The following is an 18,079-nucleotide window of genomic DNA, read 5'->3' as shown; positions in this document are numbered from 1 at the left end:
CGTAGAAGGCAGATGAAGAGTCAGGAGACTTTGATTTCTTGTGAGGGTTTTCCACCTTAACTGGGAGTATGATCTTTTATAGAAGAAGCAACGGGTTTCGGAGTGGGAGGCAAAATTGTCTGTTCACAGAAGGCTTTGATTGGGTCCTTGTAGCTGGCCAGTTCTGGTTCCTTGACCGTGGACGAAGCGCTCAGAGGGCCTTTTTCATCCGGAGAGGCAGCCCTCAGGGCAACACGCAGATGGCCTTCTCGGAAATTGCACTGAAAATCTTACAGATAAGGAATTTCTTGACAAACTGTCTAGACTGAAGAAGCAAGTAGGTGGTTTTTTTGCGTGGGTCATCAGGACGAGCATTCTTAGCTGCACAGGAGTCACCAAAATAAGGAGACAAAATCGCACTCAGTCAACAAACCAAAAAAGAGCAAAAATCTGATTACATTCTGCAGCTGAAGGTGGTGACTAAAGCTCTAGAGAGAAGGGACCGTAAAAATGCTGAGTATCAAAAATGCTGGTGAAAAAGCAGAGATCGGAAGATTACATTCCACTCACTTGACATGCAATTATGCCTCTCAGGGAGTAAAAATGTGCTTCTTCCCACCAAACTGGCAGGAGTTCAGGTCACTCAAAGAGGAGGATAAGCTATAAATGGTATACGGCTGTTAGTCGAGTGTATATGTACACTGTTGTTGAAAAATGGATTACTGAAGATTCCCAAGGGCAGACGGAGAGCAGTTCAAGCACATGAACCTGTGAAAAATCCAATTCTACAGAACTACTAACATTATTATTATTTTTTTTTAAGTATATAGGCTTTCTACACAAGTACAGCATCAAACTCACTAATCATAACTACGTCACACAATGAAAGTTAATCGCCTGAGCTATTTATTTATAGAAGGTGATCAAACACAGGAAAGGGGCCGATCTGTGATGGAATTTTATAATACACATGCAAATGATTTTGACACACAGCACATCTGTACCAGTGGCGTAACGACAGTTTAAGGCCCCCCCCTGCAATGTACACAGAGGGTCCTCCGATCCGGATTTCATTTATTTTGTCAGTAATTATTTAAAAAGTCTAGGCTGGAAACATCCTTCCAGTACCTACGATGGACACCCCTGAGTTAAGCGTCTAAAGGAAAAAACGTTTACTGAGTTCAAATGCGAGTCATTCCAAACACTGAAACATCAATATTTTTTGTGTCGCATCTGGTCTGTTAAAATGAATCCTTATCACTGGTTTTCTAAATTATTAAAGACCAGCAGTCCCTCTGGCGACGCTCAGTGTGCCGCACCTTAGACCTGTGTTTCACTTACTCAAGGCAGGATGCGTGTCGCAGTTCAGAAGTACATTGTCTCTGATGCTTTTGTGAATGTTGCTGTAGGACTCTTGGGACCGGAAGGAGCTCGCTTTATCCTAGAACCCAAACCCCATGGGGCACCCAAAGTGCGTTTTCATCATGTTCAGCTTCTTCAAATGCCACGGCTGCGAACGTTTGCCCATTAGCACTGTGATGTGAACATACGCATTTAAAAGACTACCTCCTCCACCCTCATCTCCACTTTACTGGACGCAAGATTAAAGGGAGTTAGTCATAAAGTGAAACGTTTGTTTTTTATTTTTCACATTTTACTAGTCAAAAGTGTGGCTGCCTCACACGTGCACAGCGTCAACTAGCACCATGGTTCTACGATCTACACAGAGGATTCCTGCATCTTTGGCCTGCTCTAATTGTACTGAGCATCGCATGAAGGACATGATGCTGGCATGCAATCGGATGAGGCTGTGTTTATGATCTCCACCATAACTATCTGCTACAGTTTGTTAATTGTTATTGTTCTCATGAAATCAAATGTTAACTCAGCAGCTGACAAGAGACTTTATGTCATGTGTGACATCCCCAGCCAGCTGGTGGCTTAAAAATCCCGGCTGTAAAATATTTTGTAGCAATGCAGCCTTGCATTCTAAAGCTGAGCAAGCCACCAATTTATAGGCAGAGCTCTCTCTTTGCACAAAATGCGAAACCACAGACTAAGGAAAAGTCCATTATGTAAATCCACAACGGGTGCTATGCAAAAATATCATAAGATAAAATTAAAAAAAATCTTTCCATTTAATATTTTAAATCGGATATCTGCACGTAGTGACAATTATTCAAATTCATAGTTTGGAAAATGTCAGCATAATAGAGTATAGCGAAGTAAAGTTGTTTGCCTTTTCTTACACACTTTGCCTAGGTTTCGGATCACATGCGATTCTTTAATGGCTCTTTAGATGTAAAAAAACACAATCGTATGGTGCATTGACAAACTCGGCAAGCTGACACTTCAAGCTCATCAGTTTTAACAGAAATGGTGCAAGTCCTGTGATATTACACAAAGGCGCTAACTCACAAACTGTATTTTGAAGTTTAGTAGTACTAAAATAGCTCCACTCCTAAATTACAAAATGCTTTTCACAAACCTATATGAGGGAGAATCTAGGTTTCCTATCTTTTCTGTACAGACATCTCGGTCCCAGTATGGGGTTTCTGTACATGTACATTTTAGTGGTCAATTTGAGGACGGCGGAGTGGCTGGAAAATGGGGAATCCTTACTACTAAATGGGAAGGGTATAGGGAGGAGTACAGAGAGGTTAAAGGCGGGTCACGGAAGTGTTTTGGGAGCGATATACAACCAGTGTTGTTACAAAAAAGTAAACCCACTGCTCTTAAACTGCACTTCTAAAGTTACCAGGGTTAAAAACAAAACAGTCATAAATGTACTCCAGTACCACACATAGCCAACCACATGTACTGCAAAATCGTCCCATATAAAATAACGATGATAGGGATTTAAAATAGAACCCCATAGGAAATCATTTTAAAATACATTAATCTATTTAGACTTTTTACAAACATACATATACATTTTATGTTAATAAATGGCATATAATCAAAAAGTAAATACTTTTTATTCTTTTTAATATGTAAATAAATGTAAGTATATTTTTGAAAATGTGGAATTTTTATAATAACTTTAAAATAATAATTTTCATTTAATGCATTTACATTAATTAAATATTTATTTCAAAAGTTAATAATGCTTTTAGCATTATTTTTTTCTACATTAAAAATAAATATATAAAATAATTCAAGTTAATATTTTACATTAATTTTGTTTGTTAATCTTATTTAAAGTGTAATAAACTTTTTTTTCACTTTTCCTGATACTTTACTATAATGAGCTCTCCCGTCCCTACTGCGAAGATCTCTGCCTACGCATGAAAAGGTGTTAGTAGTAACTTTACACATGTAAATTAGGCTCCATCAAAGGGTTTCAGGTGGTGGGAACATGCAAGTCTCCACTTTGTAGTAAATTAACACTTGTAAATGGTGAACAGCCAAAGTAGTACATTTACTATGAAGTGTAAGAGTAAGCATGAAGATTTACTCACACTAAATTTTCCTTGGTGGATATCCTCCTAAAAGTTTTATTTGCCAAACACCGAGTTGTACTAACACACGGCAAAAGCTGCAAAAAGTATATTACTCAAAATCACTTATGTCCCTAATATTCCAAGGGAACTGTTTAGCATTATAAATTAACTTCATCTTCCCCAGGGCATTAGAGCCCCTATTATTCAGACCCAAACTCTGCAATAACTTCTCTTTTATACGGAATTAAATTTCAGCTAAAACTATTCCTACATCGCTGGCTCTACTGATAATTACAACCAGTGCTCTTTCAACCTCCTCACTCACCCAGTTCAACCCTGTAACAGTTGACACTCTCTTGAATACACTAGCCTCAATTAGGCCTGTTGGCTTCCTTGATAACTTCACACCAGCATTATGTATAAAAGCCTTATCTCCATTACACTAAAAATATTTACTACCATTTTCAACTCCTCACTCATAAGCGGCATGAAACAAACTTTAAGGAAAGAGGGCAAAGTCAAAACCCTCCAGGTAAAGCCTTTCTTAAACCCCAAAGGTAAGAGTAACTTCAGACCAATCCCTCCGTTGCCTTTTATTATTAGAAATGTGGAAATATTGATCAACTTCAGTAGTATGTGGAGGATCACTATATTCCTGACTTTCTACAAGTGGATTTCTGCCTTTGTAGGAACACTAAACTCATTGATGTTTCAGTTCATGACAACCTCCCCAGAATGGCTGATGGCAGTGGTGTAAAGGCCCTGATCCTTCTCAGTCTGTGGCCTTTGACACCATCAACCATCCCATTCTGATTTCAACATGTAAAAATAAAGTCAATTCGGGTTCAATTCTCACTTCCGATCTAGAGAACTATCACCAGGTATTGGCTCACCCACCTTTTTGGTCTGAGCCCAAATATCTCAGTTATGGTGTCCTGCTGGGCTTCATTGTATCACCCCTCCTGTGCATTTATATGCCTCTCCTGGCAAAACTACTCCTTCAGGTAGGAGGCCATTTTTATAAGTATGTAGATCAAACTGATTTGTAGCCTTGCAAACAGTCCGGCGTCCGCCTATGCAAAAACTACAAACTGTCTAACTTTGATTTGATGGAGGATGGCCAATAATTGTTTGAGCTGCACTCCTCTACAACTGTGCTTCTTCTGAATTGCCCTGATATCAAAAGTATGCTACTGTTTAATTGATACCTTCTTATGGGCCCCCTACCAACAGCTGTAACGTCTGTATGCAATCTGGACCCACACAATGATTTAAATCGCTCTCTAATGACCCAGACAACCAAAGTAGTTAAGACTTGCTTCTGGTATCTTAAAATTCTCAGATCACTACTTTCTGTCATTGTTAATCAGTTCTGTGCAGCGTTTTTAAATGCCCTAGTCCAATCGAGATTAGATTACATCAACGCAATCTACCTTGCTACTCTGCAGTCTCTTTTACACCCGCTTCAACTGGTCCAAAATGCCTTTTAACAAGTTCCTAAAACCTGAATGGTTACTTACAAAGGTAGAGCTTTTTACGTAGCAGCAGAAAAAACCTGGAACGCATTTTTATGCCATCTTTGCTCACAAATGGATCTGCTGCATTTCAGTAAACAATTAAAATCCTACATATTCAGTATTTGATAACATTTTAGATCCCCCATTCACCTACGGTTTAGCTCGCGCCAAGATCTTTCAGCTTATGTGCGCTCTAGAAATATCCCTCCAAAGACCATAGAAACTTTCCGCATTTATGTTGCTTTTTAAGATTTAAGTGTCGAAGAGTGTTACTTACACAACTGTAGACCTATTAGGTCACCCAGCCACCATCGAAAAGGTGTTGAATTGTAAACAAAATTTTATTAGCATTTATAATAAAACAAGCACAAAAATATTAAACAACTTACCCCCATTACCACCGCCCTCCCTTAAGTCCAATCCCCATTACAGTATGTATACAATACATATTTATTTAGCAAAATACATTTCTACCCATTAAGGTGTTGAATGCATATGTTGCATCCAGTTCCATCTTAGCTTTGGTGGTGATGGACAAAAGCGACAGCAGAGGTGCTATCGATTTTGGTCTTCTTTACTGCTGATGTGGGATACGGGAGTCATTTGTTACAGCATCCTAAACCCATTAAAAGTGAACGATCTTTGCATCAGTTACACAGCAGCAAGTGAAAACTGAAAATAGTTATTATGTCATTATTACATAGCACGTTTGTAGTAATTAAACATCATATGTATACATATATATATACATATATATAACATTCGAGTCTGTGTACGAATCTATGGGTATAATTGTAACATAAAAACTTACCCTCATCTTTGAGCAAGCCTCTTGCGTGGATTCCGTCCCTCTTATTTCTTTCATCAGTAGCGATCCCAAGTACTAAGACAAACATAAGATAACATTTGTGAAATGTACAAAGGTCTCTTTCAAGCAGAAAGGCATAAATGCTACAGCAGACGCAGTCTTGTGTTTACAAGTGGTGCAGATCCTATTGGTCAAGGAGGTAACATTGCCCACCTTGAACTTAGAGGACACCACTTACGCCACCCTAGACGGGCAAATGAATTTCAACAAGGCAAGCATGAGTTTCGCATCAGTAATTCTTCCAAAGTGCAGTGCACTAACTGCAGGCATCACAATGAGCATTTGTGCAAGTGTGTAAAAAGTGGAACGGGCCCATTTCAGTGCAAGTATATTGTACAATACAAGGGGTCAAACATGATACCCTTGTCCACTGTAGTCACACTGTGCAGCCAGAAATCCTCAAAGCTCCAGCAAAAATGTTGTCCATATCAGACTATAATATAATTTTGGGCATTACTGGCTTTTGCGATTTTAACAAGGGTTTGTAAGTGTAATGATGAACACTACAGCCGGATCCCGAAAAATAAAAAAGGCCTTTTTATAAGCCAACGAGAACTAGTAGACAAAAAACAGCAGTGCATACATTTGGGAAGTGTATCCCTGTGCATCATCCTGGATTAATGAAAATCTCTCTCCAGACTAAAATTCATCCCATAAGTAGAAACCAAAACTCACACTATATTCTGAATTCTCTGGGGAACGTTCACGAAGTAGGGTGAGGGTTAGGTGTTAAATGGAAAATAAACAAACAGTGATTTTTTTAGGTGTTCTCCGGTTTAAAACCACAAAGCCCTACCTGAGCAATAACTGATATATTAGTAAAGAGGGCAGAGGAACATAATTTGTTACAATATTCGAGTTATCTATACGATCCGATGATACGATGAGATTGAAACAGTGTCTGACGACAGGATATGAGAAGTTCTGGATATTGTTGTGAAAGGGCATCTGCTAAGAGGTTCTTGGAACCAGGAATGTAGGTTATACTGTATTGTAATGGCATATACATAGCGCTTACTACCCCTGATGAGTCGTCAACGTGTTTTTTCAGCAAGTAGCACGCTATTACAGAACCCATAAAAGATTAGTGGTGAATTAGTTTAGTGAAAATATGAAAGTCATTTTGTGAAGTGGATATGTTAGCTAGTTATCTGGATTGAGAAGGAAAGTGGAGGGATAGAAGAGGGAAAAAGGATTGCATTTATATAGCGCCTGCTACTCTTGGGGTTTTGGAGCGCTTTTTCGGCAAGTAGCATTCTACTTCAGAACCCATAAAGGATTAGTGGTGAATTAGTATAGTGAAAATATGAAAGTAATTTCAGTCGTGGATATGTTAGTCAGTTATTTGGATTGGGAAGGATAATGGAGGGTTAGAGAGAAGGAAAAAAGGTTTGCATTTATATAGTGCTTGCTAGGCTTGGGATGATTAAAAGGGAGGTGGAAGGGGAAGAGTCAGAGGGAGGGTTTAGAAAGGCTTGTTTTGGGGGATTGGAATAGTAAAAAGAGGTATGAGATGATGCAAGGAGAGGTGGAGCATGGAGGAGTCTTGAAAGGGTTATTTTGGGGATCATAGTAGTGGTATGGGGTTTGGGATGAATGAGACAGTGGAGGTAATGGATATATTTCTAGAGGTATTGGGTGAGAAATAGGGTAGTGCATTGGAAAGAGTAGTAGAAAGAGGTCTGAGATGAGTCAGAGAGTTGAGCTAGAGGATATATTGAGAGTGGTATAGGGTGAAAAATAGGGTAGTGCATTGGAAATGCTGAATTCGAAGAAAAGCGATAAACAAGTAAAAGTGATAAATATATAAATCCAAAAGTAATAAGGATATAGATCCATAAGTACATGGAATGTATATAGATGCATAAATCATATTGACAGAATAGTATGTCCACCTTGCCTGATTATTGTTTCAGCATGACATATTTCAGTGAAATTGTATGTTTCTGTGGCCCATAAGTATCTCAAATGGTTATCGTGTTCCAATCAAGAAATGTCTCCACTCGGGACAGTCCACCTTTATAGCAAGTACGGAATACTTAAGTTCTCAATCAGTCGACTTGTGAGGGAGATAAAATATCAGATGTTTGAGTTAATCATCTTGATGTAGAAGGAGAACCGCGCTCTTGGTTCTCTCAAAGGCATTCTTGAATATAGATTTATTTGTGGGATTAGGATTCAGGTAAAAAAAGACATACATTTTTTAAAAGACTCTACTAATGTCACTGCTGACATCAACAAATTTCTCAGTAAAGTGCCCAGAAAAGTACAGAGCTGAGCAAGTACTGGGTTCCCTTCACATCTGCAGGAGATGTCCATTCGACGATCTCCGATATTTTCTTAGCATTAACAAAAATCTGAATCAAGATATCCAATATCATCCTTACCATATTCAAATTTTCAGGTTTACCGAACAACTGATGTTACCGGCATTCTGGACAGAACGTGAAAGACGGGTTAGCCATCTTCTTTAGGAGTTCTTAAAATAAATGAGAATGTTATTTAGATGGAATCCAACACATTAATTCAGTGTGTCAGGGAATGTATGGTCAGCAAATATATGACAGCGGCCGCCCTGCACAACCCAAAGGGCATAGCTCCATATTCATAATGTTCAAAGGGTTTGCTAAACTGTCTTTCTCCATTTGAAGCCATCTAATATTCTTAAAAGGTGTCATGTCCTACATGGGTCTAATTTTGTGAGGATACTTTTTTCACTGATTCTAGGGTGTCTTTGGTAAGTGGCTACAGATATCTGTCTTTTATGGTGATCTTGTGTAAATCACAATATCCAATATATTTTCACTCTGCCGAGGGAAGAAAAAGGGGAAATCGAGCCTTTCTGCAGTTTTCCTGTAAATATGGATATAATGCCTCTCTGTACTACTCACGCCGGGAATGAATTCACTCAAGAGGTGCTGTAGTTCTAGGCTCAGTCGGAATGGTGTAATCAAATCCCCTATATTTATTTTTTATTTATTTATTTTAGCGATTTGTAAAGCGCCTGGTGACCCAAGGGCATCCCCGCGCTATAATCTTGAAGGCGAACCTGAGGGCAAAAAGGGGGGGTTTTTATTTAGGAAACAATATCGTTTTCAATTTCTTCCTGAACAGCAGGTGATTGGATTCCAGTCGGAGGGTACGGGGGAGAGCGTTCCATCTCGTGGATGCATTAATCGAGAAGCGGCGGCCACCCGAACGTGTCTTCTTATGTCTAGGGACATTGGCCAGATTCTCATTCTCCGAGCGGAGGGACCTGGAGACTTTGTAAGGAGTAACCAGGTCTCTTAAGATGTTTGGGCCGGAACCGTTAAGCAGCTTATGTGCAGTGCAGAGGGTCTTGAAATCGACCCTTTGGCGGATTGGAAGCCAGTGAAGATCCTGGATTGCTGGCCTGGCTGATGCTCTGGAGGGGAGATTCCAGAGTAGCCGGGCGGCTGCGTGCTGCGTTCGCTGGAGTTTGGACAGGGTAGATTCTGGTGCTCCGAGGTATATCATGTTACAATAGTCCAGCCTTGCGAGCACCAGGCCCTGTACTAGGAGCTTCCTGGATAGGGGCGGGAGAAGTGGGAGGATCTTCCTGATGGAGCGCATTAGGCCAAAGCAGGTCCCTGCTGTCTTGGTAGCTTGAGTCTTCGTTGACAGCTCGGGCTCTAGCCATACTCCTAGGGTTTTAATTTCCTGTTTCGGGGTGGGGATTTCCCCGAAAACGGCTGGCCAGACCGAAGGAGGGATGGTGGACCACTGCTTGCCCAGAAACATGACCTCGGTCTTTGACCCGTTTAATTTGAGTGCTGACTCACACATCCAAGTGTGGATATTTTTAAGGCAGTTTTGGAGATTGTCCGGGTGTTTGTCCAATTGGGAAAGTGAGGCGACTAGTTGGGTGTCGTCGGCGTAGCTTACTATTTTAATCCCGAAGGGGGTGACCACATCTTCAAGGGGGGCCATGTAGGCATTAAATAAAGTTGGGCTTAATGAGGACCCCTGGGGGACCCGCTCGTGAGGGGGAGGGTGGCAGAGTGGAATTTGCCATCCCACACCTGGAACGAGCGCCCTGAGAGGAAAGACTCTATCCACTTGAGCGCTGAACTTGCAATCCCTGCAGCAGCTAGCCGATGAAGAAGGACACGATGGTTGACTGTGTCGAAGGCTGCGCTTAAGTCCAGGAGGATCACTGCCACTGATCCTCCTGAATCCAGGATGCATCTCGCCTCCTCGATGACGGCGAGGAGGGCGGAGTCCGTGCCATGACCTGGACGGAAACCCGTCTGGGACTGCCGTAAGATGTTGTTGGCTTCTAAGTATCGTGACAATTGGCCATTGACCAATTTCTCGGCCATCTTGCTGATACCAGGGAGGAGAGAAATAGGTCTGTAGTTCGCCATGTCGGCTGGGTCAAGCTGGGGTTTCTTTAGGAGTGCCTTAACAATTGCACTTTTCCAGCTGGGGGGAACCGAGCCTTGGGAGAGTGATGTGTTTATGAGCTCCGTAATTGTGGGCACTACGACAGCGGCTACAGTTTTGAGGAATCTGATCGGGGCAGGGTCTAACGGGGATCCGCTTTTCATTTTGGTTAAAGTGGATTCTACCTCGTCTCTTGTTACTGCTTTAAAGGAGGTGAGCTGGGGAAGCACGCTATTTCCTGCGTAGTTAGTGGAACCCTCAGCGTTCCTGTTGTTGGGTAGGCTAAGAGGGGGCAGAGATGTTAAAATGCGATCGATTTTAGCATTGAAGTAGTTGGCCAGCTCATTACTTCTGTCCACAGGAGGTGTGTTAGATGAGGGTGGGACAGGTTTTTTCAGTAACTCTTTAACGATGAGGTATGATTCCCTTGCCGAGTTAGTAGCGTTTTTAATCCTGGTATCATAATGAGAGGCTTTAGCGAGTTTTAGGGAACCTTTGTATGTTCTCACCGTTTGCTGATACGCAACTTTGCTTGCGTGCTGCCAGTCTTTCCTCCATATCCGTTCTGCTTTTTTACAGTGTTTACGGAGGATCCGGAGTTCCGGAGTGTACCATGGAGCGGATCCTGGTTTATCGTTCTTATTCTCGCGAGTTTTTATTGGGAGGATGGAGTCAAGGGAAGTGGTAATCCATGCTCTGAATTTACTGTCCGCGGTAGTCGGGTCTTCCGAGGGGGTCGGGATCGATGAATTCAGTGTTTTGGTCCAATCATCTGGGGATAGTCTGGCCCATGCTCTATCTTTAATATAGGTGGTGGGTTTGTGGAGTTTCTTGGATACTCCTGGGAGGCGGAAAGGAACCATGAAGTGGTCCGTCCATGGGAGAGGAAGGGACTTAGTGACTTGAAGAGTGGTGTCATTCGTGAACACTGGATCAAGCAGATGGCCTTTAGAGTGCGTGGCACCAGAGTTAGCTAGGTGAAGGCCAAATGTAGCCAGTTCTCCAATCAAGTCAACCGCTCCTGTATCTAGGAGGTCATCGAAATGGATGTTAAGATCCCCTATTATGGAGAAGTTGGGGGTGGAGTGGGCTTGAGATGCGATAGTCTCAAGGAGAGCTCTAGTGAAAGAGCTCGTATTGCCGGGGGGACGGTAGATTAGGAGTCCCACTAGTGTGTGGGTCGGACCTAAGTGGATGGTAAATTGGAGGCTTTCAGAGTCCGTGATCTGGGCGTCATTGATTCTACAGGTGAGGTGGTCACGGTAAATAATCGCCAAGCCTCCTCCTCTACCCAAAGGGCGGGGCTGGGATTGTACCAGGAAACCTGGGGGAGTAGCCAGGATGACGTCTGAGTCCGAGTGGTTTGTAATCCATGTTTCTGAGAGGAACAGGATGTCAAGCTCATGATCTTCTATAAGATGGTTGATTAGCAGCGCGTGTCTGGGAAGAGAACGACAGTTCAGGGTGGCTAATTTGAGAGCTGTGGGCAAAGTATGTCGGCAGGGGAGCTTGAGCTGGACAGGGCGGCAGCGAGTGCATGTAGTGTATGGTCCTTCAGGATCATATATATAATTACATGCAGTATCAATAGGGGGTCTAAGACTAAGGAGGTCCCGGCGTGAATAGTTTACCACGAGGGCAGTCTGGTCCGGCAGGGGTTCTGGCCCTAGGCCCGGCTGTGCGCGGACGGGCGCAGACGGGCTTGCCTTAGGCGCGCCTTCAGCGCGCAAACGGCGCTCCCGCTGCGCTCGTCCGCTGCGCTTCCGTTGACAGCACATGATGTAGGGGGCAGGGGGGCGTGGCCTTCAGGGGGCGTGGCCTAAGTTCTCGCCGGCTTGGCGTTTGTGGCAGGGAAATGTTAAACAGCGAGTGAGCGCTAGGTCCGCTGCTCGCTGAATTCCCAAGTGCAGGTGAGTGCCCTGGCGCTTGTTAGCGCGTGGTGAAATAAAAGTACAAGTTATTCAGTGACACAAGCAATCAACAAGTTTTAAAACCTCCCGGCTTCCGCCTCAGGAGTGCGCGATCGTGAGATTCAAAGTCGCTTGTAAGCAGCGCTTTAATACCGCGTCAGGGGGGCGTGGCCTTCAGGGGGCGTGGCCTAAGTTCTCGCCGGCTTGGCGTTTGTGGCAGGGAAATGTTAAACAGCGAGTGAGCGCTAGGTCCGCTGCTCGCTGAATTCCCAAGTGCAGGTGAGTGCCCTGGCGCTTGTTAGCGCGTGGTGAAATAAAAGTACAAGTTATTCAGTGACACAAGCAATCAACAAGTTTTAAAACCTCCCAGCTTCCGCCTCAGGAGTGCGCGATCGTGAGATATGGAGGAAGGGAAAACATGTGGGCTTAAGGAATATATTTGAAAAGGCTTGTTAATGTTGTGGTAAAACAGCGAGGTGTGCAATTGACATACATGAATAAAAGCCCTATGTCAGACTCTTTCATTGGTGAAAAAAACCCTCCCTCTGCAAAAAAACAGTGATCATGACAGAACTGTGAAGAAATGGGTATGATGTGTGTTATCCTTATGTTATACAGGTCGTGTCACTTGAACCAAGGTATTCGAAATATTGTGGCATCATGGATCGACACAATGACATTAAAAAGAGAATATTTTCTGATAGGTTCTAAAGGAAACAGAGAGGAGTCATCTCCTCAAATGGTCCAGAGGCTACAGGTGACTGTCCCGTCTCTGAATATGTTCAGATGTCTTCTTGCAAATGCGACCTCAGTCGTTCACTTTTCTTCAGAGCACATTTCACATGATCCACAGTCCAATAACACAGGAGTTTATAATACAACTCCATTTCTGAATATGATACAAACATGTAGAAGGAATAAGCGGGAGTCACAAGAAGGAGTTATTTGTGGAACTAAACAAACGGAAGACACTTCTAGTCATTCTTCCCTTGCAAAGGACGGGCTTTTGCATTTCCTGAGGTTCTCTGAGGCCCTACCAGGCCTACACGAACTACATGACCTGATTCATTACAATAAAGACATAACCTTGATATCTTTCTTTTACAGCTTCAGTTATCACCCCCTTGGCTGAAACAGTCTGCATAAGGATTATAGTTTCACCTCGCAGGGATAAATCCGTGATGTCGACAAAGCATTCCACAGTCTGGCTGTAAGTAATACCACTATCTACTAATTAAATAAGTGTGCAATAGTTCTTCTTGAGCAAGAAGTTTATTGTTAGAAACAGCATCCCACCATCGAGATATAATCTAAACATGCCACCTAAATAGGAGACTCAATTCTTCATTTTCAGATGTAATTTGCTGAATATGAAGTTCTATCACCAGAACTAAGCCAATTTGTTCAGCAAAAACTGTAGGGAAATGGGTACATACTAACTCATCTTTAGTCTCGTCCTTTAGGCCTCTTCAAAATGTGATCATCTAACTCTCCACACAAGTTACCTCAGCCGCTAGTTAAGAGAATTGAGGCACATATGAGAGGCCCTCCCGAATTACCTTGTTCAATATCATGCAGTGCATTTTAGGCAGAGAATTCAGAATCAGGTAATTAAAACATTCATATAGAAGTTGTCAGGAATTCTTAATAATAATTACCAGGAGATGCCACATGAGGCATTGCCCAGGTTAATAAAGTATCACAAAGAATTTATTAGATAATCCATCTTTGAACAATCTTGTGCAAATAAGGCAGAGGAAAACACAAAAATGTAATGCCAGGGAGTCCAACACCTCCTTGGGTTTAGCAAGCTGCCCAGAGACGTGAGGAACACCCACAATAGCTACAGGCGCATGGTTCTGAAATCAAATGCCTTCCATAAAGCAGGATTGTCAAGATGCAACAGCTGCAGCATCTGACACTGTGCAATTCGAGCTAATCTCAGTCGGGAATAGAATAATGATCCCTCTTAGCGCTACAAGTTGAGGGTACCCCAGCCTTTAAAGAGCAGGCAGCAACATTTGCACTTTCTCCTCTTGTCCTGAATGTGTTGCAGCACATTGTTCCTAAATGTCAGGCTCCTTACATATGGTGGTAAAGGAATTTACATAATCTATTAACTAAGGTGCCATCTTGGTTTGGGAACCAGTCAACACCACCTTGTACTACATTTCTTGTTTGTGTCATAAATGGGTGAGTGAAGGACATAATTACTGGATTCTAGTAATATTTGTATGGGTTTCCTTGACCAAAAGCATAAATTGTCTCTGTGGCTTGATGCTGAGCAGCATGTATATTAAGCTGGTCAATCGACATAAGGGAAACGTATATGACGGATGGATGAAATCACCTAGTAGGAGAGAGATAAGGGGGCGAGATAGGGGCCAGACACCATACCTGGGTGACAGACAGCAAGGAAACAAACGCGGTCCCTGGGAACAGCTGGTAAGAAGCACAGGTCCTTGAAAAAACTATGCCCCATGGCCCCATGACCAGCCATCGCATGTGCTCTCTGGCACAACAGTAACCTTACTTAAATTTTAATGAATATTATTGACCATCCCAGAATATTATTGAAGGTTCAATTATTAATTTAATTTATGAGTTGGACATTCCAAGTACAGCTCCAGCCAACATTACTAGATAAAATCATTATTTCTTGGCTAATTTTAAAATCAGGAGAATACTTGGGTAAGGTAAACGTTATTCATCTTCTGTATGCTGCCTATATTTAACAGCAAAACTACTAGAATGTGTGGTCATTTACAGCATCCTTCGGTTCAAATAATGTTGTATGCGATGTGCTGCAGCTGACCGGAAAGAAACTGTTTGCAAGTGTGCATTGCAATCCTTCATTACTGCACCTAGAAACCCAAAGAAGGACCCTATAGGAGTAATACGAGTACCTCAAGAACAGTTCACGAAGAGATAACATACTAGTTCACAACATGTTAGAACACATTGAAGATGATAATATTTACAAATGTCTAAGGTAGTCACTCAGTGCAATGCAAAAGGAGGATACTTTGTTCCTAGCTGGGATGGAGAGAGCTCATATAGTGGCAAGGGGGGTCTAAAAAGTCTGACTGCCCTAGGGTATGACATTATTTATGCCGAAGGAAAAGAATAATGGCAGAGGGTACAATCCACTTGTATAATAACCAAGTCACACTTTTTAAAGACCTGGTGACTGCCACACTTTTAATAGATAGACAGTGATATTCCTTGTAGCAGGGGCAATTTGTGAATGTTTTGGTTGACACCTCGGTTCTATCCTTTTTGAGGTAGAACTATGATTGAGGTGAGCGGGCTACTATTCTAATAAGAAACACAGCAATTGTGAGAGAGCACAATTAAACAAAGGTGTGAAATGAGTGGGTTTGTAGGATTTTTATGCCAAATGAAATAGTTTTGTTTAATCTTCGGTTTGCTAGTAACACTGAATTACTGTTTTGTGAAATGATGCATGTCTAAAAAGCATAGTAAATAGTGACAGGAATAAAACCCATAGACCAGGTTAAGATCTGGGTAAGTAAGCAGGAACTATCAACAATGTCTCAACCGGTTTCAATGAAAAAGACGAATAAACATGTATGTACGCGACCTTACAAAAAAGAAAGAGGGAGACTCGTGGTAAGTTTTTCGGAAGTGCTCATGGCATCATGTATTTGAAATAACAATTTATATAAGACAGTTATATCAGCACTGTGTGGATATATTGCAAAGGCAACCCAAAAAGACTTGGTGCATGTTGTGCTCGTGACATATAAAAAGTGACGGCGCAAGTGACAAGTGAGAGGACAGCGAAAGGCGCAAGGTAACAAGGTGAATAAAAATATGTACAAAGATAGACATTTGGAAATGCCTGACAAACTTAAAGAAGAAACTAAAGATCTTGGAACAACGCCAAGAGTCGGAACTGAATGACACAACCACGCAGGAACTCACAGACCTGCTGGAGGAATATCATATGACGGCAGACGACGAAATAAAACACCTCGGTAAATTCGCCACGGCGCAGACATATGGAGAGAGCGAACGTCCGGGTACAGTACTAGCCCAACTGCTTAAGAAGCGCCGGGAAAAAACGTTGGTGGCAGAAATTAGACGAGCTGAAGGCGAGCTCCTGACTGAAGAGGCAGACATGGCGGATAGATTCCGCCAATATTATTGAGCTCTACACTTCCCGCAGCAGCGGTTCAGAGGAGGAAATCATAGATTACCTAACACACATAAAACTGCCATGGCTCACTAACACACATCGGGAGTTCCTGATGAGACCTATTGAAAGAGAGGAAATTCTCTTAGCCCTATCCAACATGAGAGCAGGGGGCGCTCCCGGCTCAGACGACCTTACAGTTCCCTTCTATAAGGCCTTTCTAGACCTACTAATCCCGCAGCTGACTGCACTTTTTGACGATATGTGCGTTTCTGGAACTATGCCACCATCAATGAGAGAAGCTGTGATTGTAGTTATCCTACAACCGGGCAAACCCCCGGAAGAATGTGCCTCTTATTGCCCTCTCTCACTACTCAATGCTCATTTGCAAAAATCCTTGCGAACCGGTTAGTCCCCCTAGTCCCGACCCTAGTTGCACCGGAACAGGTGGGGTTTGTGCCTGGCAGTAAGAACAAGTGTTACTTACCTGTAAACAGGTGGTTCTCCAGTATTGGTGTCTTTCATAGATTCACATGCTTGAATATTCCCCGTCGTCGGAGTGGGAGTCCCACGGTAAATAATATAGCAATATATACAGCCATAATATATATATATATATATACATATACATAAGTAATCATATAAAAACAGAGATATAAGTAAGTGATAACATCAAGAATGTCCCTATATGAAATCTCCATAGAGATACATGGAAAGAGAAAAAAGACATTCGCAGTCTATCTCTGTCATTATGTTAGTCCAAACTACGGCCAATCAGGCGCCAGCTCCTCTCTAGAACCTTCTCCTCAGAGCTCCTCACCTCAGATTTTCGTAGCACCAAAGTGACTTTTAGAGTGTATGAGGAGAAGAGAGCCTCTGAAGGGAGGAGGGAGGGTCGCATGTGAATCTATGAAAGACACCAATACTGGAGAACCACCTGTTTACAGGTAAGTAACACTTGTTCTTCTCCAGTATTGGGGTGTCTTTCATAGATTCACATGCTTGAATATAGAATAGCTAGCAGTAACAATCATCATTGTTTCCATGATCACACAGCTTCGAAATTGTAATGACAATCAATCTTCTTATGCATATGACAGTACTGAATAACTGTAACAGTATAAATGCATCATTATGTCAATTATAAATGGAAACAATATGGAGGAGGGAAGAGGCTCATCTTATTTAAAAAGATTGCGAAGCACTGCCTGCCCAACTGCAGCATACTCATCGTTTAAAGTTGTCAAGCAATAGTGTCTTGTAAACGTGTGTCTGCTCGACCACGTAGCTGCTCTGCAGATCTGATGCAAAGGCACTCCAGCAAATAAAGCAGTTGAGGAAGACATTGCTCTGGTGGAGTGAGCCCTCACTGGTGACTGCAATGGCTTGTTTGCCTTTTGATGGCAGCTGAAACTCAACGTGCAATAGTTGGTTTCGTCACTGGACGACCCTTGTGAAAGCGTCCAAAAGCTATGAATAGTTGATCAGTCTTTCGTAAAGCAGCCGTTCTGCTGATGTATGATGTTAAACATCGTTTCACATCCAGGGAATGTAATCTCTGCTCCGCAGGAGTTTGCGGATTAGCAAAGAAAGTTCTTAAAATCACTGGTTCATTAATATGAAAGTCTGAAGGCACCTTCGGCAAGAAAGTTGGATTTGTACGCAATACTACAGAATCTGGTTTGAACTGTAGGAAAAAGGTGGATTTATTGTAAATGCATGAATGTCACGGACGCGACGTGAAGACGTTAGCGCCCGAAGAAGAGCCACCTTCCATGTTAGATACTTCAACTCGA

The 18,079-nt window shown here is 42.4% G+C and overlaps 1 protein-coding gene across 4 annotated transcripts in view; it reads right to left on the bottom strand.

Moving 5' to 3' along the window:
* The window catches only part of ANKS1B (ankyrin repeat and sterile alpha motif domain containing 1B), a 511,172-nt gene that overhangs the window by 267,274 nt on the left and 225,819 nt on the right, over positions 1–18,079 (bottom strand). For all 4 annotated transcript variants that reach the window (XM_085653883.1, XM_085653885.1, XM_085653884.1 and 1 more), the window contains one exon: positions 5,751–5,822. In XM_085653883.1, the coding sequence (XP_085510009.1) occupies positions 5,751–5,822 (72 nt within the window). The remainder of the gene's footprint in view (positions 1–5,750; positions 5,823–18,079) is intronic.

Source organism: Triturus cristatus, chromosome 4_1 (assembly GCF_964204655.1).
Source record: "Triturus cristatus chromosome 4_1, aTriCri1.1, whole genome shotgun sequence".
In the NCBI taxonomy this organism is placed as follows: domain Eukaryota; kingdom Metazoa; phylum Chordata; class Amphibia; order Caudata; family Salamandridae; genus Triturus; species Triturus cristatus.
Note: the sequence above shows the minus strand (reverse complement) of the source record. Positions and strands in the feature narration are given on the sequence as shown.